The sequence below is a fragment of the Boleophthalmus pectinirostris genome, unplaced genomic scaffold (assembly GCF_026225935.1).
Source record: "Boleophthalmus pectinirostris isolate CB_2022bp ecotype Guang Dong unplaced genomic scaffold, ASM2622593v1 HiC_scaffold_9, whole genome shotgun sequence".
In the NCBI taxonomy this organism is placed as follows: Eukaryota; Metazoa; Chordata; class Actinopteri; order Gobiiformes; family Gobiidae; genus Boleophthalmus; species Boleophthalmus pectinirostris.
The window spans coordinates 24,305,352-24,329,522 of record NW_026571541.1 but is presented as its reverse complement, the minus strand read 5'-3'; the positions used below and the strand labels follow the sequence as shown (position 1 = coordinate 24,329,522).

Below are 24,171 nucleotides of genomic sequence, written 5' to 3'. Positions count from 1 at the left end.
GCTCCTCAAAAACATAGCAAGAATTGTGTTTTGTTTCATTCACACATATTTGAGTAACTCTTTATTATTAGTCTGTCTACATCTCCAGAGCTCAAAATTATCTGTTTCACCTGGTGATGTCATGAAACAACAGTTATCAAGTTAACAACTGCTTTTTACTTTTTGCTGGTGAAATTATCCTAATGATTCTAGTGAAGGTGTATGGAGTTTAAAAACATAGTGGAGCACTTCCTGTATTACCACATGACATCACAAGGTGGGACAGAGTGTTTTCCATTTGAGAAAAGAACTCATATGTACAGGGTTTGTGTATTAAACATGTCACTGAAACAAAACACAACTCCAGGTATGTTTGTGATGAGGAAATAACATTAAAACACAGATTATAAAATAGTGTAATATGGGCTATTTAAGGTTAAAAATGAATAATGTGTCCATAGATTTTAAATTTGACAAATTGTACTACATTTTCACATCTGTACACCGCAGTAGTCCTTCATATATTTTGGGTGTTGGAGATTAGTTAGGTTGTATTGGTCATTAAGTCTCTGGGTGGCAACAGGAAGGGCATCTGGCATAAAAATCAGGCAAATTGCCATGCAACTTTTAATTGCAGTGACATAATTTCAAACGTCTGGTGAACCCGCCCCTCCATTACCATTTTATGTGAATAATTTAGCTCTCTGCATGTGAAAGTCTTGCGTGTATCTTACTGAGGAAGTAGTTCTGTCCCAGTGGCAGCAGGTGGTCGGGCAGCACCAGTCCGTCTTCCGCCTGCAAGAAGGTCAGGGTGGTGCCATTCAAGATGGAGGAGCGGAGAAAGCCCTCTTCACTAACACGCCACAGCTCCGGAGCTCCACTCGCACCTACCAGCACCCTGCACAGAGGAGACAGCACCTTATGAGCTCATCCAACAACCGGTCAATTCAAGTGCCTATGACAGGTTGGACTACTCATTTTACTAAAACACAGTTAAGATCATTATGTTTAAGATTTTTGCTAAACATTTTCCTAGTTTAATATTTTACTTCATCTAGTGGATCACAAGAGACTTTTTTTGGGGTCTCTTTGTCACGATCTGCATGTACTGTAGTTCTGCAAAATACATTTGTTCTGTGACCTTATTGTCATTCTGGATAAGCATTTTGTCAGGATATCCTCAGTAGCATTTTGCTATTTCTATGCTTATTCCTTTTCACTACTACATATATGTGTGAATTGGGATTTTCTGTGCTCACAAAAATTAAGACAAAGCACAGAGACGGACTGAATGCTGCACCTGATTTGCTGTTGCATTCTCCTCCTGCACCCCGGGCTGGACCGCCCTACAAAAACACAGACAGGCCCACCTATCTCATTAGAAATGTTTTGTGTAACGTCTAATCTTTTTGTAATTATTTTATTGACTATTTTGTTCCAATATTGCTGGTTCAGTTGAATATTGAAAAGAAAAAGAAATGGGCTGCATTTAATGTCCAAATAGGCGACTTATGGATCCTTGTACTGCTGCTTCAATGTTTTTCATTGTTTAAAACTTGAGTGAAACTAATTGTTCAGAGAAACACGATCACTCAGTCAACAGTAAAATATCCTCATTAACGTTCAATCCATCTTTATTTTGTGATTTACTTGGGACTTGGGTCGCAAAGGTTTGTGACTTTTAAAATATGGGTCTGTGGGGAAGCGCCCTCTTTGTCACAGGGTCAAAAAAAACGTTTGGGAAACACTGATCTAAAGTACAAAGAAATCTGACAAATGCAAATTTAAGAACAAATATAAGCACCTTTATTTTGTTGAAATCATGTTTAAAGTATCAGAAAAAATGTGTTTCTTGCATATAAATTGTGTCAAACTTTTGTACAGAATTCTCCCTGGTGTATTTGAAGGCTCTACTTACAGTAATTTCCAACATATTTTTCATGTTATCTTGGCAAATCTCATTTTATATTTACAACAGATATTATCCCACCAACTTCAGTCAAAATTACAGAATTGTACGCATTTAAACATGACAGGAACTATAACTACAACAATAACTACTACTTGCACAAATATTTCTACTTTTAATCTGCATAACTCCAGATATTTCATTTACAGTAAGAAGTACAGTATGCTACTTCAGACTAGTGTTGTCATGGGACTAAAATCTAACACCCTGCAGAGAGGAGACAGCACCCTATGCGCTCAACCAACAAGTGCTCAATTAACATGACAGAGGAATGGACACTAAAAGGACTTTACAGAGATAATATGATTTGGTTTGTTTAATAGCTGTAAAAGTTCTTCAGGCTTGTAATCTGTTTTATCAAAGTCATCTGACATGTTTAAAAGTGCATGAAGCCACTCAACGTTCTCATTACAAACTATTAGCAAATGAGTAGCAGAGTGAAAGTGTTCTAAAGATGTTTTATAATAAATAGCCTGTCATAACATTTGCAACCTATAGTGGTTCATCTCTGCCAGCTGCTCTGGTTGGACAGCAGGGTAAGTGAGACATTTAAAACGTCTAAATTGCACATTCTTGGATTTACTACATTCACTTTAAAGGTTCACTGAGTAACGAGGTGGAGGGCCCGTCGAAAGCATTCCTCCATGGTCATGTTATGGCTTTGTCTGGAATGTTTCACAGTATGGCATTAAACCTTTCTATCTTCATAGAGATCAAAGCCACAGCCTGATTCATCAGCCGGTTTCACATAGAAACCATCTGACCTCACAGCATTAGGATTCGTTTAGTCAGCGGTAGGCGGGTACTTTTTTTCATTTAACCAATCGCTGCTATTTGGTCATGACATATGTAATGCGTCTCTAACGGGGCTAACTGATTAAGCTTTTCCTAAATCCTGTAGGAAGAAGTGCAATAACGTCTTTCGCCTTGATAAAATTCACCGAACATTCTCTTTGTTCCGGCTTTAAAGCCTCAATCTCGGAAATCGTTGGCCAACACTGAATATATGGCTCTTCGCTGATTGGCTGGTGCCTGGACTCACACTTCCAAGGTTCTTGCAAACTGTTTAGTGTATTCTAATTCCTGACCTAGTTGCTGGAGAGAAATTAAATTGCATGGAGGCATTAGGTGGCACCAGCCTGGCTAATCAAGCCAGGCCCGGTTACAGGTCTGATCTGTGGAGAGGCAACCCCACTCATAGTCAGAAGGTCTGTTTTTTTTAGCTATTTTTTGAGCTTTAAAACCATCTGTAACTTATTAAATGTAAGGTAGAGCTGTTTAATGTTATACCGTGGAACATTCCAGAACAGTGACATATCCATAAAAACAAGCATTTGATAGACCCCTAACAAAAAAAGGGACAAAGTTCACCCTTAAATACAACTTAGATCTTAGAATATTTTATGTTTTGAGAAAATCTTGACATGTAGTAATATGCAGTATGCAAATGATGGATATGCCACTATCTGAAGTTTAATGAAGAACTAAATGAAGTTTGGTTGAAAACAATCTCTGCTAATGCTACACTTCCTATTCTGATAAATGGATGCAATTTAAGCACAGAAATGATCAGAACAAGTTTGGTGAAGATTTCTGGACTATAAAAGATGAAGGAGCTTCTTGCAGAATTCATCAAGATGCTCTTGAGAGGCGAATGGAACAAACATGCAGGATTGCTAAAGTGCATTTAATGAAAAAACACAAAGCTAGGTAAGGTTTTTATATGAATACCAAATAGCAATCATCTCAAAAAATATACATGTTTTTTTGCATAATGGAATAATTTTAAGTAGACAATAATAAAGAGAGAGAACAGTTTATTTATGGCTTTTGAAATGTACTATAGGTTTGCTATTCAGTATTCACCTTATTCCAGAAGTTGCCCTGGGCGCAGCTGTCGTCGGGCTCATAGACTGTATAAAGAAGTGGACTAATTGAGTGCGAAGTCACCCACAGCTTTCAGCTCCAGTCAAATGAAGCTCACAAGGCTAATAGTTATAGGAACGAATTTGGAGTTGCACATTAAGAATATGAATTTATTTACACACAAAACAGCTAAATAAAAACCAGGATCACGAAGAGCAGGTCAGTACAAACATTTTAAGACCAAAATAACAAGGCTCACTGCAGCAGTTACAGAGAAAGGAGACCATTTTTCAGCGTAAAGTGAATTGGAGTCAGTGGAGTCAGAAGTGCCCCCATGAACGCTAGCAGGTTAGTTATGTCCATTTATATACACAGTCTATATCAGGGGTGTCTAATTCAAATTCACAGAGGGCCAAAATTAAAAACTGGGACTAAGTCGTGGGCCAAACTAAATATTTATTGACAATTTTCAGCAACATCTGCATGTTTTCTATTCTTTCGAGATATGTAATGTTAAACCTTTTCTTATTAAAATAACTAGTTAATCATAATTTTGCTTAAACATTGAATCCAGAACAAGCATAATATAAAATAATAATAACATTTTAAATAAATAATGTCTCTATAGCCTATCTGTACCGGGCTGGCCAGCTCTAATACATATTTGATATGAACTTGTGGGCCAAATACAATTATATTGTGGGCCAAATTTGGCCCCTGGGCCTGAGTTTGGCATGTCTGGTCTATTCATTCAGGTTGTATTATTTTGCATGGGGCTGCTGATCTTGATGGCAAATAAGTTTTATGCAGATTGCGAAGTCATTTTAAACTACTATTTCATATCATATTTTAGCGCTGAAACTTTTTTTCAAATTGTCCATTGGAATGAAATGGATTCCCACTAAACCCAAAGTGCCACCACAAAGAAAGCACGGTTTAGAGGTTAAATTGGGCAGGACAGAATGAGGTCAATATGGATCATCACTATGTACTTTGAAAGCAGATAGACAGACAGAATTCACTTGTAAAAACTTGTATTCTAGCAGTGTAATCTTTTAATATTGACTCTATAATTAGGAAAATCAATGCACATTTCTGAATTGGCATACATAGTCATAGGTTTCCCTTTAATCTAAAATTAAATGTGATTAAGCTGTCAGGATTATTGGCTCTTTGTTTGTTCCATTGTAAAGCATCCAATATTTATTTAAACAGCTCATTTTGCACATAAATGATGGATCCACTGACTAAGCCAAGCTGCCAGCGTGGCTCCAAGGATAACAGCTATCAAGAGGAAATCATTGGGTCCAAAATGGCCGCAAGGTGTTTGGCTGCTGATGCCAGACGTTTCATGTTCTCACCCCGGGGCCAAAATGAGGGGCCAAATCCCACCGAGGGGCCCCAGTGTGGCGCGCGATCATGCTGCATAAGAGCATATTTAGGACTCAAGTATAAGCAGTTTATAATTAAAGCAAATGCCTCCAATGTTACCAAATAATCAGGGTTGGTTTAATAAAAAGCAGAGGTATGAAAACTACGACTAAGTACCTCTTCCACTACTACTATACTACTACTTCTTGTACAAAATCATCAATACAATACAATAGAAACAGAAAATAATGGCACCATTTACTAACAAAACTAGAACTACTGCTTTTGCTGACTCTACAGTGATAACTACTACTACTACAACTGTTTCTACTTTTAATTTTCATAACTCCAAACATTTCTTTTACAATAAAAAGTAGGAATAATGGATACTAGCAAATCAGTTGCAGAATGCTACTTCAGACTGTTATGGAACAAAAAATTCTCAAAATTCAATAATAAGAAATAATCTAAACATAATCTAAATTAGTTGGAACAATCTATAAAAAAGCACTTAAGGTATTACACAAAAAACCCACAAATTTTCAGTACTGCAGAATACTTGACAAATACACATTTCTAAATTGGGGCAACACAATCAAACATTCAGATTTAATTTTGGTATACAAAGTTTTTTATACTCTTTCTCCACCTCCTCTAAAGAAATTCAAATTGCAAAAGAGCAGCTCTAGAGGCGACTGCTCTGTGCCGTTTGGAAAAAGTGCTTTTGTACACACTCTTTTGCTTATTGAGCAGGTCAAACATGGAATACAGGCAGCTCATGTACAAGAACTTTCAACACTGGCAGCATTTTCTAAAGCTTTAAAACAGTGGTTGTTCAATGTCCAAATATGTCACTGTGTTTAACCAAATAACCTTTTTTTTTTTATATTGAGGTGTTGTTGGTTTAACTCTTTAACTCTTGACATTGAACTTCAGATGGACTGTTTGAAATGAATTGTACATATAGCAGAGGTGGAACCAAGTCATTGTAACATAAGTAAGTCTCAAGTCTTTGACCTCAAGTCTGACTCAAATCCCAAGTCAAAGAGAGACAAGTCCAAGTCGAGCCTCGAGTCACTGGCCCAAAAGTCCAAGTCAAGTCCAATCATTTGCTTTGAGTTTCAAGTCTTTTAAAGTCAAGTACAAGCTTAGATTTTCGCAATTTATATGAATTTAAAACTAAATTGTACTTAAAAAGTCATGGTATATTTATATATGAGTATTTATATAAGAGTTGTAGAAATTATATTTTTTACTTTTTAAACATATTGTCAAGATTTTGGTGTGAATCATTACAGTCAGAATAGAAAGACTTCAGATTTAAAAATGCTAAATAACAGTTATTTTGTCATGAAGGATCATATTCTCTGCAGTTCCTTCGGTTTTACTGTGTTGTACTATATTATACTGTATTGTACTGTATATTATTGTAGTACTTTTGAGGATACCATCACAGTACTTCAGTTACATCCAAAGTAAAAAACAGAGAAGTGGGAGGGGCATGTTCCAGTTTGTTTCTGTAAAATTCAGCACCGCATTTATCAACTGTAAAAGAGAAAAGTATTTTCTAAACACATATTTTTTAGAAGAAGCATCAAGTCTTCTCAAGTCACAGGGCTCAAGTCCGAGTCAAGTCCCAAGTCTTAGTCCATTTTATCAGGTCAAGTCTCAAGTCCCAAAAATCAACAACTCAAGTCTGACTCGAGTCCAAGTCACGACTTGCAAGTCCCCACCTCTGATGTGAGTGTACAGTGAGTGTGTTGTATGTATAGTGAGTGTGCTGGTGTTATGTTCTTTTGTGTAAGTGTTGCTTTTTCAAGTCCTGTAGATTAGTTCACATCAACCTGCTGAGGGACCGAAGATGGATATAGCCACGCTGGCTATAATCTTTACATATTTACATTTCAAATGTTCATTAATATGTGCTGTTCCTTTACAGATAAATAAGAATAAGTCTCGCCATTCAGTGCTGATGGCAAAGTTAATTTTAAAAACACAAAATCTTTAGACCGCGGAGTGTAATTTCTAAACAAAACAATAGTTGTTTCTCAAATATTTCCAAGTGGTTTTATATTTGTTCTGAAGAGAGCAAAGGCCAAACGTTGTCCTATTTATGCAATTTTTTTCAGTACTTGAAATGATGTTGAAATGATAATATAGTTTCAATATTAGTTTTAGTATTACTTTGGCAATCCATTTTGGCCATGCAGTTACAGTTCATTCTCCAAGGGGGATCACGACCTCTCTGATATGAGGCCACCATGCCCTCGTCTACTATGACCAAAATTGCTAATAATAACATATAACAGTACTTTTGCAGGTCATCTATTCTTCAACCACCTGTAAAACCTGCCAGGCCAGAAAACATTATCGTACAAATGTCAAACGCCACCTTTCAATTACACTTTTACAGGTCAGAGCAAAAAAAGTCTGACATTTTCTAGGTCATGTTGGCATTCACAGGTAAATTACAGGATCAGATCTATCAGATAGGGGGCAGGACTACAGCTGTCCCAGATTTCTCATTTAAGCGGACTCAGGCCTGTCAGAAGAGCTGTGGGGGCTGAGCAAAATAATAAGAGACTGGTCGGGGCAACAGCAGCAGGTGAAATGAGGGTGCTGGAGTCCACTGTGCCCCGGGGAGAGAGTTAGCCGCTCTAACTGCTCAAGCTGGAATCATGAGCAGTTTTTTGGGGGCAGGTATATATAATGTGCTCTACATTCAAAAAGTGGGGCGGCAGTGGTGCAGTGGACTAAATGCTCGCCCACTAACAGAGGGGTAACTGGTTCAAATGTAGGAGTGTGCCAAAATACTGAAATATCGATATACTGTATAGTTTAATTTGGTTATACAGTATCGAGATCATGGTCTGCAGTATCGATATATTGCTGAGGGCATTTTTAGGTATATTATACTCAATTATTTTGTGAGAGTTCTACAATTGTGATGCATGTTTGGAGAAAGGAAATTTGTTTTTGCCACATATTTGACATATTCACTGTTTTGATGTGTAAAATGGGTGTTTTTCACATTAACTTTGCACAAATTTAGTGATTTAATAAAGACTATTAGTATCACAGCCACAATTTAGCCTTTGTTTTTTACTGAACCGTATTGAATCAATTTGAAATATATTGTAACAAGAAGAAACCGAGATTCAGGAGCTGGATCAGCTGGATCACACCTCAACCTCCACTCCAGCCAACCACAGCTTATCTCAACCATGCCTTCAGTTACCCAGAAGCTCTATTTATATGGCCTATTCCAACAACACCGTCTGTCAGCGATTTTGACCCCCTCCCTCCCACCCTTGTCTTTCGCCCATCCTTCAGTTCGAAGGAGGGGGGTCCGATTCAGCTGGGTGACCATTTTGGATTGAAGATTATACCCCCACCCTGAATCTCCCCCCAGCCATGACATCTATCCATCATCAATAAATATCGTTATCATATTCCATTGTTGTGGTGCGGTCCATGCCATTGAATTGTACTGAATCAAAAGTGCACTGTATCGAAAAACATATCATATTGTAGCCTATATATCAAGGTATGTATCATATTGGCAATGATACCCAGCTCTATTCAAATGTTACCTGAGCACGTAAAGAAAGGGTATGCAGCAGGGTAGCAATATTCAGACAATATTTAACAACAGTGCATCAAGAATAGACATAGAGCAATATATAATTTGGCTGATATATAAGGCTGATATTTGGACTTTTTAGTATATCATCTATCGGCCTTGAATCTCCAGCACAGGCCGATATTTAGTTTTGGTCACTCTGCTGCCTAAAAATAAACACAAAGCTTTATTTGAACACTTTAATCCAAAGAAGGTAAAGCACAAAACGTGCCTACATAAGTCTCTTAGAGGTTTGTGGTAAAGGGTGCTGGGAGAGTTTGGAGCACAGGTTATTAAAATTACATAATTTGAAGAAAATAATAAAAAATCACCCCTTAATATCAGGCCAAAAATATCATCAGAGGTCATCAGCCATCAGTTGCTCTGGATTCTAAACAACAGGAATCTTCAAATCGTATCATATCATCATATTGGTCAATCTCTAATCAAGAATGTACTAAAATGTGCCTATGTCTTGGTTGTGGTTCAAGTCAAGTCAAGACTTGAGACAATTTAGAACATTTTGTTTACGAGAAGTGGGCCAGAATACCAGTTGACTAGAGCAGAAGTCTCATTGACAGTTACTGAAATCATTTGTTTGCAGAGTTTGCCTCAAAAGTTTGTGCAATATAATATTAAGTGAAGGGTAAAATAATTTTTGTCCAGGCCAGTTTCATTATTTTGTTTTTTCAAATGATTCTGTTGAACAGAATCACCACATTTGAAAAGCAATGTTTGATTTTCATTGGACAATTTTCTGTAAATTTGTATTTATTATTGTTTTTGTCAGTTTCAAATTATTTCAGTGACCATTGCTGATTTTTCTTTCATTGCCAGAGGGGTACCAACAAGTTTGTCCACAGCTTGTATACTCGATATTCTGTTTGCAAATCTCCAGAACATTTTGGGGTTTTTTTCCCAATTAATATCTCTCACCTCTAGTATCCAATCAAAAGAAAATTCAAATGGCATTGCCTGTATTGATAAATATACCATAATACACCTTTAAAATAACTTGATTCTAAACATGTACTTGTGTTGGATGTTAGCATGTTTTGTTGTTTTGCTGTAAACAAAGTCACATCTGTTGATTAGTCACCCACCATTTTAATATCACCAAGGACAAGCACCCGTTCACCTTGATCCAACAGTCTTCTCCATAATTCATTTTCTCACGTTGTCCAAGACCTATTACTATTTACAGACAAACATTATATGGAAGTGCTTATCAAAATGTTTTAATGAGGTGAATGCGGACGTTGTAGGAGATAGTAGCCAGTGTTGAAGAGAGAGGATGGTTCATGTTCAGACAAAATGCTGAGTAAGGGAGGCTCTATTTCAAGGTTCTTTGGTGCAGTGTGCTTTTGTTGTGAGTATCATTAATTAAAGTGAGATTTCTTCCATGTTTTTTCCTAAAATGCATATAAAAGCTGACACATACATTTTGTTGACCTTCTTTGAATTCAGAAGTGCTTAAATGCAAGTTGGGGCATCCCTGACTATGGGACATAAGGTATCAGAGTCTCATAAGAAAAATCACAAGGAATATCATAGTTAGGTACAAGCTAGGGATCAAATTCTTTAGCTTTGAGGTGATAACATTCTGGTTTGCTTTACTCTTAAGAGTCCAAGGGGTAACACTAAAATAAAAAAAATAAAAAAAGAAGAAGAGTAGCTGATTACACTTAGCCTGATTCATCAGCGGGTTTCACTTCCCTGAAACTGTCTGACCTCGCATAATTAGGATTTGTTCACGCAACAGTAGGCGGGTACTTTTTTTATTCAACCAATCGCTGCTATTTGGTGTGTATGTAATGCACTGCTAATGGGGCTAACTGATATATTAAGCTTTTCCCAAATCCCGTAGGAAGAAGGGCAATAACGTCTTTCCCCTTGATAAAATTCACCAAACATTCTCTTTGTTCCAGCTTTAAATCCTTGATCTTGGGAATCGTAATCGTCTACATCCATCTCAAGCGCTTTGTTTACTGTTGTGCTGTACCAAAAAAAGGGCCCCAGCCATGGCTTCACAGCTCTTCGCTGATTGGCCGGTGCGTAGTCTACAGCTTCCGGTGTTCTTGCAAACTGTCTAGTGTATTTCCATTCCTGACCTAGTCGCTGGAGAGAAATTAAATTGAGTGGAGGCACTAGGTGGTGCCAGCCTGGTTAGATTACACTTTGTCATTGCCAAATTATCAATCTTGCATTTGAGTGAGTAGGGCCGCTTCTGCACAGAGCTGATCTGTAACCTTGCCTGTGGATGTAACCTGTTTTTCTCCATGTTGATAAATCCATAAAGTTGAATGCCATACTGTGAAATAGTTCAGCGAGACTGACAGAGGACCTGCTACCAGAAAAGTTAGTTTATGCACCTTTAAGCCATAAGTAATACAGTGAATAAATCAGTGATAGTAAATCATTATATTTTCAAATAGTCATGGTTTCAAAATAATATTAATAAAAACATGATAAACAGAAGCTTAAAAATTCTATAGTCCTGAAGCAGTTGAGATTTTAAACAGTTGTGGAGAGAGGGAGCTTACTTGACAGCTGCCTCCTTACACCGTAAGAAATACACTGAATAAATGAATGATAGTAAATCATTATCTGTTCAAATAGTCGTGGTTTCGAAATAATAAAAAAAACATGATAAACAAAATCAGAAAAACTCCATAGCCCTAAAGCAGTTGAGATGTTAACAGCTGTGGAGAGAGGGAGCTTACTTGACGGCTGTCTCCTCAGGAACCTCCAGAGCCAGAGTGAGAGTACCAGATGTGAGCTCACACAGCTCAGGGCTTAAACAGCGTAGGCCCTCAGTCACCTACAACACAACAACACAGCATCACTTATTCATGCACTTTGAATAAAACAAACAACTACTCCTGATCACACTCCACTACATATAAAAAGTAAAAATACTCTTAATGATAGCTCTTTAAAGGTGCTTTGGATCTGTGGATATGTCACTGTTCTGCCTGGAATGTTCCACAGTATAACATTAGGCAAGGCAAGTTTATTTTTTATAGCACAAGTCATACACAAAGTAATTCAAAGGGCTTTACAGAATAAGAAATACATTAAAATCACAATACAAACAAATCAAAACATAAATAATAAGAGAGAAGAGTGTTGAAAGAAAAATGGAAACCTTTCACTCATATGCACAGCTAAACAGAAATGCTTTGAGCCTGGATTTAAACAGTGTAACATTTTCTACCTGATATTTATTCATTTACAGGTGGTTTTACAGTTTAAAAATACTAATAATATGAATTCCTTCTTTTTTCACATTCTGAAGAATACAGTACCTTTAGGGATAAGGCAATATTTTTTATAGCCACATCTACACGATCACTTCAACCTGAGAAGATTTGTAATATTTTCTTTGCGTATAGCAGGGGTGTACAACAATATCAAAATAATGAGTAGAGATGCAATAATAACCGAAATATCGTGATATCGTATCGTCAAAGTTCTCACAATAATATCGTGAACCATCACAATATATCAAATTACAAGTCCCATTGCTTAAATTAAGAGTTATGGTGCAGCAATAGCTAAAAAAAAACTACATAGACCATGATCCTTTGTTCCATTTTAGTGTAGACTACATGAAGAAATAACTGTTCTAAGCACTTTTAAGTCTTTGTTCTTTGGATTAAGTCTTGTCAAGGCATTTTAAGAGGAAAAAGTAACATATTAACAGTTTTGTTAGCCTCCACAAAATATCGCAATAAATATCGTACCGTGAGATGTATATCGTGAAAGTTTTGTACCGAGAAATTTGGATATTGTTGCATCCCTTATCGTGAACCTTCTCAGCACATTGTGAGCTTTCCCACGATATCGCAAAAAATACCATACCATGAGGTTCATACCGTGATGATATCGTATTGTGAGACTTGGTTATTTTTACACTCCTCACTACAATTTTGCTGCTTAGTTGGAGAAAGTAAATGAGTTTAGTTAATATTGTACAGTTAAAGTAGTGCATTTGTATAGTGTATGCAGTCTCTTTAAAACTGTAAAATGTAATGTGTTATATATTGATTTTGTAATGTATGGCCTTACTGTGATAATATTATATCGTGAGTTATATCGTGAATAATATCTAATCATGAAGGACTCAATGATTCCCAGCCCTAGAGTATACTATAGTCCAAAACACTGATCTACAATCCAATCAAAACATGACAGCGCACTTTGTCTTACCCTATCCGGCTCCCAGGGCACCACCAGCAGCCTCTGTCCAGACTTGGGTTGCCATGGCGGCAGAGTGGGCGGGGCAGGCGGTGTGGTGGAGGACACTGTGGTTGGCTGGGGCGGCTGAGTGGCGGCCGTGGTTGTCGGGGCGACCGGGGTGGCGGGCTCGGGCGCAGAGGGGGTGGCCGGCTCCCATTCGGCGGGCGGGAGGTCCAGCAGGATCTGATCGCACCTCACTCCCTCGTATCCGTCGCTGCACTCGCAGGTGAAGGCCAGCTCCCCAGCATCGCCGTCGCTATGGCTGCAGTTGCCATGGAGACAGGGGCTGCTGGCACATGGGTCTGTGAAGAACTGGAGAAAAAGAGCAAATACAAAACAGGAAGTGAGAAAGAACAAAATCAAGACATCTTGCCACTGAAGATGATGCAGGGAGAGATTATTTTGTGGAACTGTTTTTTTTTTTTGCATACAAGACTTTGGAAAAAAAATGAAAAATTATCCAAGCAGCATGAAACGTTTATTTCATTAGCATATATTTGATCAAATTTCAAATTTCAAACAATCAAGGCCATTTTTCTCAAGATGGTTTTAAATTATCTCCTCTGTACTTCATTTAAGGAGCCCATATTAAAAAAAATAATAATAATTCTGATCCATGTTATAATGTTGTTTCCTCATCAAAAACATATCTGAATATTTTTGTTGTTCTGGTTTTTCCACTGTGCTCTACTGTGTTTTTAAACTCCATACACTTACATTAGAATCATCTGGATAATTTCAGCCCATCTCTATTGAAGAAAAGCTAAAGGGTAACTGTTAACTTGAAAACTACCATTACAAGGTGGAAAAGAGTAGTCTGACGCTGCCTTCATGTGGTATGGAAAAATGTGGAAAATTACAAGTGTGTTGTGTTCAAGTGCTTTTGTTGTCTTGGTGAAGTAAAACATGGCAAACCCAGAGTTTATCCTGACCAGTTACTTGGGTAAAACAGTTTTAGACTTGCTAATTCATCTGCTACAGCAAGAAGAGATGCATCAAAATGCAAACAGAAAGCTAAATAATATGGTGTATATTTTATTGATCATGTATAGTAGAGAATTTTTAACTTTTTTTATCTCCTCCATGTTGAAAGGTCAAAGTTTAGGTCAAAGTTTAGGTCAAAATTAAGACGTGAGTGAGTGTTCATTTGCAAATTTGATGTCAGTTTTTGGTATTTACAAGAATCACCATAGGACATGAAGGCACCATGAGTTTTGGACATGTAAACACTAGACAGACATAATATTAAAGGATTACTCAAACATGTGTGAATGAAACAAAACACATCTCAAGGTATGTTTTGAGGAGGTAATTATACACTACAAACTTTTAGAGCCAAAGCTAAATGCAGTGTTGTCCTTTAAAGGGGTTTTACAAACATTTTGATTTGCAATGAAGTGTAGGTGTAGACACAGATTCAATGATGGTCAAATAGACACTGTTTTTGTGATAAAGACTACAAATCCAGAAGCCAGTTTCATTTTGATGGTACTGGCTTGAAACATTTGTACCATAAAATTGAAAATGGCTTCTGGGTGGGAGCCGAAACATCTTGTTCGCAAAAACTGTTGAAATCTGGTCTACATAGAAAGAATGAAGGATTATAACAAACCTGTTTTCCTGTATTAATGCTTATATAGGCAACTTTCTGTAGTGATACATCTTTTAAATGTGATAGTACAGCAATTCAGCTATAGTTTTCCAGTTTTCTATATAGCGTACTATACAGAAAGTACAGTCTGACTCTGGGGATTACACCAGCTTTTCGTGCTCCGTGCCTCATTTGCCATTCACATTGATGTAAGCACATGTGTTTTATTGTGATCACGTACTCACTATGCACTGCGCTGCAAATTAGCAGATACATTTGTGTGCCTCATGATTAATTTATGGTTTTCTAAATGGGCAAATTTTAACATAGTTTTCGCTCTTCTTGTTTAAGGCTTTTACTGTGTTTTAGTCCTTTTCTCTTCAAATTAAGCCTCACTTTGCACAACAATGCTCTTATGTAACTGTGTTTTAATAAATATTGCAGACAGTGCCTTTATACAAAACACAAGGGAACAATGTGCGTTTGTTGCATGGACATAAATTAAACTGTAAAGAAGTAGGTCTTCTTAAAGGTACACTATGTAACTTATGGTTGAGAGTCCACCACATGCCTGTAAGAGAATGTTCCACGGTATGGCATTAAACGTATGTGTCCAAGCAGTGGAGAGAAAAGCCTGTTCAGTTTTCCAGAGGTATTCTAATAGCAATAAAACACCTGTAATAAATGAACAAATGCAAGATTAATTTGTTTAATGCCATACTGTGCAACATTTCAGGAACATTTATTTGTATTATTTTATCACTCACTTCACATTAAAGTAGTCCTATTATGCAAACCGACTTTTTAAAGCCTTTAACCTTTAGCCTTTATAGTTGTTTTCTCCTTCTCATTTACACGCTTGAAATTGTCTTTAGAGAGAATCTTGCATATCTGAATAATCTTTATACTTCTGTATTGAAGGCGTCATTGCTCTGATCAGTCAGTGTTTTCACCACCACAGGTACATGTCTGCAATTTCATTTTTTTAATTGGTGATACACGCAGGATTTGGAAACATCACATAGTTATTTTGAAGAGAGATTGAGAACTTCGCACATCAATTACTTGAGATAGGTGTGTTGGAGGAGAGGGAGCAGACCAAGAACATAGAGAAAAATGTTTCAGCACTAGGCCTTCATCAGTAGCCCGCTCAATTTAATTTCTCTCCAGCGAATAGGTCAGGAATTGGAATACACTAGATGCTTTGCAAGAACTCCAGAAGTTGTACCAGCCAATCAGTGAAGATCTGTGAAACCATGACATCAGACTCAAGCACCTGTCTGGGTCCCTTTTGTGGTACAACACAACAGTAAACAAAGAGGTCGAGATAGATGTAGATGAAGCCATATATTCTGTGTTGGCAACAATTCCCGAGATTGAGGATTTAAAGCTGGAAGAAAGAGAATGTTTGGTGAATTTTTTCAAGCGGAAAGACATTATTGCCCTTCTTCCTACGGAATTTGGTGCCTTACATACATCACGACCAAATAGCAGTGATTGGTTAAATTAAAAAAGTACCCGCCTACCGTTGAGCAAACAAGTCCTAATGCTGCGAGGTCAGATGGTTTCCACAAAGTGAAACCGACTGATGAATCAGGCTACTTCATCAGGCAAAAAAAAAAAATCTGATGAAACGTTGTACTGTATGTCTTATTAAATCTCACATTTTGCAAGTAAGACGATGTGCAGGATTTTTCTCTGTGCGCAAATGAAAAAAATTCCAGTCGCTAGCATGATCTGTATCCATTGGACTTGCAGACAACATTGGGGCTCTTTGTTTTTTTATTTTTATGAACCCGTCATCCCCCATTGGGCACCGCAGTTTTCTAACACAGAAGTCAGCGGCCTTGTTTATTTTATGAAGTTGCTTCAGATGAATATTGCAATTTAAAATGTCCACATCCACGGGTATTATAGAGTGTAACTATATTGCAGACTCAAGCACAATATGTCTTCTTTAAATAAAATATTCAAAGAAATATTTGTATTTTAGACCAGCAAGATTTATTCATTCTAGGCCACTGCTTTACTCTTGTGTTGGGTATTTTCTTCCAAGTAATCAATGTAGATGACAGAGATTCATTCCAAATACACTATCTTATGATACCACTGCTGCCAAGTAATAAACCTTTTTTGCTGACTTATCTGCTACACCCTAAAAATTGGACGCACAGACTTTATTTGCGAGTTGTAAGTTAAAGTATTTCAGTTGTCTCCTCCACAATAAATGATGATGCCAATTGTTCCACATGCACTTTGGTTTCCCCTCATTTGGCCGTATTGATCCCGAGTTCTTGAGGCAGACGTTCCTAATTATCAAATGCATCACCACTTGTAAGTCTGGCCTCAAAGGATCTCTCTGTTGTCTCTGTTGTACGATGCCCACTAATTCTGTGTCATTATCCACTGCTTAAGACAGAGGGATTTCAGTGCTTTAGTCGAGTACAGGATCTTTTCATCCCTTTGGAGAAATGTAGACTAAAATGCCAATGCTAATGATTGACAGTTCCTTATACCCATAGCTATATGTGAAAATTAGGGATGCAGCGATCCAGCTTTTTCAGTTCCAATAGGATTAGTATCTCCCAATACTCGATATCAACCGATACTATACAGAAACTGAAAACCACATTTATTTTCTTAAAACAAAAATAAAATAAGACAAAACAGATTAAAATGTATTATCTAGCTATAATTTAGTTTGTAAGTAATTACAGAGCATCTTTGTATAATTAAAAAAAGATCAAAGATTATGAGATTATGTTTTATGAGATGTAAACAGTCCTATTACATCAGTTTATATCCAATCATAGACTGTATATAAATGGACATGGCTCACACACTAGCCGCCGTGTTCCAAATAGGAAGTTGACATGCAGGCTCTTCCGGCTTGTTCTGATCCTGGCTCCCATAGACTCACATTGGAATATTGTCGCCCCTCTCGCTGTATCTGCTGTATTGAGCCTCGTGATTTTGGTCTTAATTTGTTCATATTAACCCGTTCTACATGATTCTGGTGTTTTGGTTTTATTTACGATTTTGTCTGTCAAAGCCTGGCTCCTAATTCGCTCCTATAACTGCTAGCATTATGAGCCTCATTTGAGCGGCGCTGAGTGCTATGGGTGACGTCACACTCGCTTAGTCCACTTTTTTATACAGTCTATCTAATATCCAATATCTGATCAATTTTTTTTCACCAGGATTAGATCAGTGCATCCCTCATCAAAATATTAGACATAAACTGGAATCAGAAAGTTTGCATTCTACATACTTTCCTGGTATAGTAAGAATTTCACCATAGTATTTTAAGTTCACTGTAATCCGATTTTATATCTATCTACCATGTTGTTTTGCTTTCGTTGATACTCAAAAACAATGTTATGTCACCATGTAAACTTTATGCCAGATTTTGTTTCTTGTGAATATTTTAAAGGTCCTATTTCATGCAATATTGACTTTTGTGAGCTTTAAGTCATGTTAGAATATTGTTACCTCTTCAAAAACATAAAGGGAGTTGTGTTATGTTTCATTCACACATGTTCACACAATAATTTTGCATTATTAGACTGCCTACATTTCTAAAGCTTCTACTTTGTGATGTTACGAAGATGTAATTTTCAAGTTAATCTCTGACCTCTTTTCAGTGCAGATAATCAATTCCAGAGCTGAAATTATTCAAATGATTCCAGTGAAGGTGTATGGAGTTTAAAAACACAAAGGAGCACTTCCCATATTACCACATGACATTACAAAGTAGAATAAAGTGAAGAACTCAGCGTAAATATACAGGATTTGTCTGTTAAACATGTGTGAATGAAACAAAACACAACTCAGAGTATGAGTATGAGTTTGTGATGAGTAAATAGCGAAATAGTTAATTAGTCATAGAGCACTTTTCCATATGCTCAAAGCTGCTTTACAATTTTATCCATAAGTAATTCATGCAATACACAGTTCATAAAGAACAGTGAAGTGCTTTGCCCACAGACACAATAACACTACGCTCTACTCTGTATGAGGTTTAAACAGCCGACCTTCAAATTGGTGGACAAACGCAAACACTTAGGTCTATTTTTACCATATACAACTCTACCTTCCATCACCGTTTAAAGCTAAGGACATTTTTGACAGTTATGACCTGTCTACGTCTATAACTTAATAGCTTTTGAAAGGTCCTTGAGATAATCCTGAATAATCCTCACTTTTCCTCACTTTCTCCTCAAAGCGAATAGAGTTGTTAGCTTATATTTTTCCGCTCGCTCCCAACCTCTGCCGTCTGTGATTAGAAATTGGAAATAGTGAGAGACCCAAATGGACAAAAATGCTTGCAAACTCTGGCTAGACAAAGGCGGGTGGAGCGCTGGAGAGCAGATAAGAGGGAGAGGAGCAGAGAGGAGCGGAGAGGGCCTGCTGAGTGTGGAAGTTTGATAGAAGTGTGACCAGAAGCCCAGGCAGATTAGCCCTAATGAGCTGTGACTGGGCCGAGAGGGGAACAGACTGCTAATGCCACAACCATTGTTTCATTCAACTGTTGGAAAAATGCTCATACATGCATGTTGTGATACAAAACATCAAAGAATATGTGCCCTTGATTTGTTTTTTTTCAATTCTCCAATAACTTTTGTATGCAGTTAACAATGTAATTAGATTTCTGTTTCATATATTTCATGAAGTATTAACCTTTGCATACTATTCAGCATTAGCTTGACTTGACTTAATTACAGGATATCTTCATTAACTTTCTGATACCTACTTATCTTACATTTATTTTTTCCTCTGTGAGTTAAACCATATGAGTTGGAGCAGAGATCAGATTTTGGAGGAGAAAATTAGATGCTTTTTTATGTAAATGGCCATGTTATGTTCAGGAAAGTAATAATGAAATTAATTTAGTTTTTTTTTTTTAATAAGAAAAAATACAACAAAATTGTGAGTGAGCAAATGCCTGCAAGACTCTTTTGACCTACATAGAGGTAAACAAAATGGGTAACTACAGAAATGATGGTTGGTTTCACTTCATGGAAACCGTCTGAATTCGCAGCATTAGGATTCGTTCACTTGCCGGTAGGAGGGTACTTTTTTTTATTTAAACAATCTTTGCTATTTGGTCGTGACGTATGTAATGTGCCAGAATGCTCAGTGGTGTCCAAGTAATCGTCGGCACAACAGCAAACAAAGCAGAGAGTGAACATATCTGTCAACAATCATTGTCGTTTCTGCGAAATGAACTTGTGAATTAAAGGGGGAATAAAAAATGCAAATTTGTATTCCAAATTTGAAGTCCAAAGGAGGATAGCGTATGCAGTCTGCTATCGCAACTCGGGTTGGTTCAGCTCGTTGCTGATTGGCCGGTGAGAGGTTTACAACTTCTAGGGTTCTTGCAAACCATCTAGTGTATTCTGATTCCTGACCTAGTCACTGGAAAGAAATGAAATTGGGTGGAGGCACTAGGTGGCGCCATCCACTAGGTGGATGAACTAAACAGAATTTAGACTTGACTTAAACAAACTATACTGATTTTTTTAATTCTCAACTGAAAACAGCAGATCAGAAACTACAAAATATGAACTGTGATTTGACAAAGTTTAAAGGTCATATCTTACGTAAAACTGACTCTTTTGAGCTTTGAACCATGTTAGAATGTTGTAGTTCAGTAGAGATGGGAAATTCCAGTGAAGAAATTATCTAAATGATTCTAGTGAAGGTTTATGGAATTTAAAAACACAGTGAAGCACTTCCTGTACTACCACACAACAACACGAGGTGTAACAGAATGTTTTCTGATTGAGAGAAGAACCTAAATATTCAGGGTTAGTTTGTTAAACATGTGTGAATGGAAAAAAAAACAACAACAACTCCATGTATGCTTTTGATGAGGAAAAAAACATTATAACAAAGATTTGAAAACAGCACAATATAGGCCCTTTAATAAAGTGAAGTGGTCTATAGTTCACAATCTCAGCTTTTGATGTAAAATGAACTACGCAACTTCTTAGTCTAGAAATAGCATCTCACAACAAATTGACATTGACCTCAAAGGCTGTACTCCCCGCCACAGATGCTTAAGCTCATAGACCAAAGACAAAAGATAAAAAGATCACACATTTTTTTAAAAAGAGAAAAAGAACCATCCGTTTCACCCTCCTTTCGCCCACTTTGATGAAATATTGATGGAGCAATGCAGCGTGGGCCATTTTTTACTTTCGGTTTGTGCGTGGATGTATATATTGGATTCCATGACACCAAGCAATGATTTCTCTTTGCGACGTACAAGAGACAAGTCATCATGTGGTACACGAGGAGAGCTGTGGCGCGAGTGTGTACGCTGAGTCAGAGTAATAAAGGACAGGCTGAGTGGCACTGGAGAGGAAAATGATCTCGCACAGAGCTACCAGGCGACAGCAAGTTTGTAGAGATGTGGCACTAAAACTGTAATCTGTAAGTAGCTTGTGGTGTACTTGTTAAGGCTGAATGCATGTCAGAACTGGAAGAACTAATGGAAGCACCTTGCAGCAACATCTCTTGTGAACTCCTCATCATTTAACATTTTTAGTTTGATCGGTTAAAATAAATAATGTCGAATACTCCATATTCTTAGAGTCTTTGTCTTAGTCATTGGACAGATTGACAAACTGATCAGTAAAGCTGTTTACATAATTGGCTGTGAGCTGGAGACATTTGTCACAGTGAGGGACAGGAGACTGGACAAACTTCTGCTCACCCACTGCATCAGACTATAGAGAGACAAATGATACTCCCTACAACTGTACAACAACTCACCCGTTGCACCAGACTCCTGCTCATTCTTCAACAGACTCCTACAGCACCGCTAAGTGAGAGATACAGGACTACATTCATACCATACTCTATACAACTGTACAACAACTCACCTTTATGTCATAGATTACACTGTGTCTTGTCAATCACTATTTCATCTTTGCACCGTTTCTCCTTACAACCTCTTATACTATGTAGCTGAGAGATATATTTGTATTACCATATTTTTCCGGACTATAAGGCGCACGGGATTATAAAGTGCAATATCAATAATGTAGAATTCTCTCATTTATTTTCATACATAAGGCGCACCAGATTATAAGGAGCATTAAGCGAAACAAACGGATGACACTTGAAACCGATCCCTTAGCCCAGGCATCCACGAGCCACTGATTATGGCGTAATTTGTCTGGCGTTGCCTTCCTGTCTTGGTGAATGTGTATTATGAAAGTGAATGTGGGTGGATAATTTAAGTTTGTTTTTTTATTTCCTATGAGGAGGATTCAAATATACATTTAGTAATAATGTGTTTAATGCAGCTTTGCACACATTTGTTTACATTTTACAGAAACAAAACTTAAAACCACATGGCTCATTTGCATAAAATATAAGCGCTGAAAAAAACAGCTCACTCGTGATCAGGTCAGCTTCTGTCGGACTAAAGGACACGACCAGTGGGATATGTGTGTTCTTTTTGTGAGGATGTGCTGCTGATGGTGAGTCTGTTCTGTGCTTCTATCATGTTAATTATATCTTATTTGATACCAGTCTCTTGTTATTTTATTACTTATTTTGAATTTATTATTACCATTTATATTTTGCTCTTTGTTATTATATGTTGTGATGTGGGATCTACTGTGTTCAAATAATTATAAGGTTTAAGTCTCTAAGTTTGTCAGTTGTCTACTCGTATTGACCTTATGCTCAAAAAAATAATGATAATAGCAAAGCATGACAGCTGGAGGTCTGTGTTTTTTTCAGTTTTTTCAGATAAAATATTTATAACAGTCATAAACTTGTGACTTTTAGACTTGGCATTTCGTTTTCAGCAGTCACCACAACAAAACAAGCTGCCTTCATGTGAACCTGTTGTCTACTCAAGTGGCTCTCAGACCACAACCAGCCCTTCACTGACACACTAAATTTATATAGGTAAGACAGGTGAAGTTTATTTATTTATTATTTATTTATTTATTTGAGACAGGGACAGCGCACAATTTTTGCATTAACCTTGACAGGAGAGATGCATTGTACATCAGGTTGTAGCATCAGTGCTAATTTCCACCTGTAGTCTCTGGACAGATTCATTGATTGATTTGTATTTAACTGACCTTGACTATCAACTGTTCTGGAGACCTGTGTCTTGCCCAAGGATACAATGATAAAATGCAGTGGTTATAGCTCGTAACCTCCAGCCTCTTTGTTTAGAAGACAATAGCTACAACCTGAGCCACTGTTGCACCATGTTGCATTTTGCATCAGCTAAAACGATTTGTGCTTGCAATCCACGTGTACATGCCCTCCGTCCAGTTATGAACCACTTCTAGATTAGGCTGTATTATTTTTTTTTTCTTTCTAAAAATTAAATTTAATAGACAGCAGGTCAGGAGCTTAACATGATTTGGTTAAACAAGCTCTCATGAACCGTTGACCTTTGCTCAGCTAAATCAGTCCAGTCTTTCATAAAAGCTATTAAATGAGAGCTCAATTTCAGCACTCTGCCGACCGCTTACAATCATGAGTAAGTCATTTGGAGCATTATACAGCAGGGTTCTGGCTTTAGCAGCTAAATTGTTCCATTTAGACAGAAGGGAATGATGACTCATTTAGCTCTGAAAAGGCATTAGATAATCATAGAAAAATACTGTCTCAAAATAGCCATTTGTTTATAGAAAAGTGAGTGTAACTGGTCCCATTGCATGAATCGGTTACTCAGCAGGATGCCAGATCGGTATCCTTTATCATGAGTTGTTGCCATGGTGACTGTAGCTAGGTAACGTGAGAGTAATTAGCACGAGACTGTGGAGGTTCGCACCGACCTGCTCCCAGCGCCGTGTGGGGTCTGTTATTTGGCTACAGTGTCCCAAACGGCTCCAATCAAACAGTTATCTGATCTCGACTGGGATTTGGGAGTAGTGATTTTTCAAAGTTATGATGGAGCAAATTTGGAAATGTTTTTGATAGCTGTGCCATAGTCTGACACACAAAGCTGAATCCCTTGTGAGCATGAATAAAGTTTGTCTACACTCTAAAATATCAAATGGCCAAAGTGAAGATCAGTTTACACAATAATATCACTATAAAAGCAATATTTTTTCTCTCTCCTCTCTATTTGGAGGTAAATGAGCACCTAAGCATTCAGATTTTGTTCATTTTATTGTTATTTATGATTTTGCAACATGTCCTCTGTAATGGACGCTGGGGACATTTTGGTGTTAAATCCATGTGAAGTTAACAACCTCACATAAACAACTTTTTTGATGACCAACATCTCTGACAAGCTTCCACAGTCACCTCAAAAAGTTTTTAGATTCTCTTTTAATTTCTTGATTTATTTATTTTTTTTATCATAGTGCAGCCACAAACAAGCTCCTATTGAGTTTATTTTTTTGTATCCTGGACATGATAGTACCCTATAATCCCCCAGCCCTATTTAGGCAGAGGAACCTTGTCCCCCCCATTAAGAGTCTATCTCAAAACACTTAAAAGATTGACTGGTTAACTCACTGTCCACTATAAAGGACACAAATGAAT

At 37.3% G+C, this 24,171-nt stretch overlaps 1 protein-coding gene across 1 annotated transcript in view; it reads right to left on the bottom strand.

Annotated features, from left to right (window-relative positions):
- dner (delta/notch-like EGF repeat containing) overlaps window positions 1-24,171 on the bottom strand; it is an 86,732-nt gene that overhangs the window by 27,324 nt on the left and 35,237 nt on the right. Inside the window, exons 2-4 of the mRNA XM_055166698.1 lie at window positions 13,020-13,361; window positions 11,531-11,628; window positions 714-877 (exon numbers count right to left, since the gene is read on the bottom strand). Coding sequence (XP_055022673.1) covers window positions 714-877; window positions 11,531-11,628; window positions 13,020-13,361 — 604 coding nt within the window. The remainder of the gene's footprint in view (window positions 1-713; window positions 878-11,530; window positions 11,629-13,019; window positions 13,362-24,171) is intronic.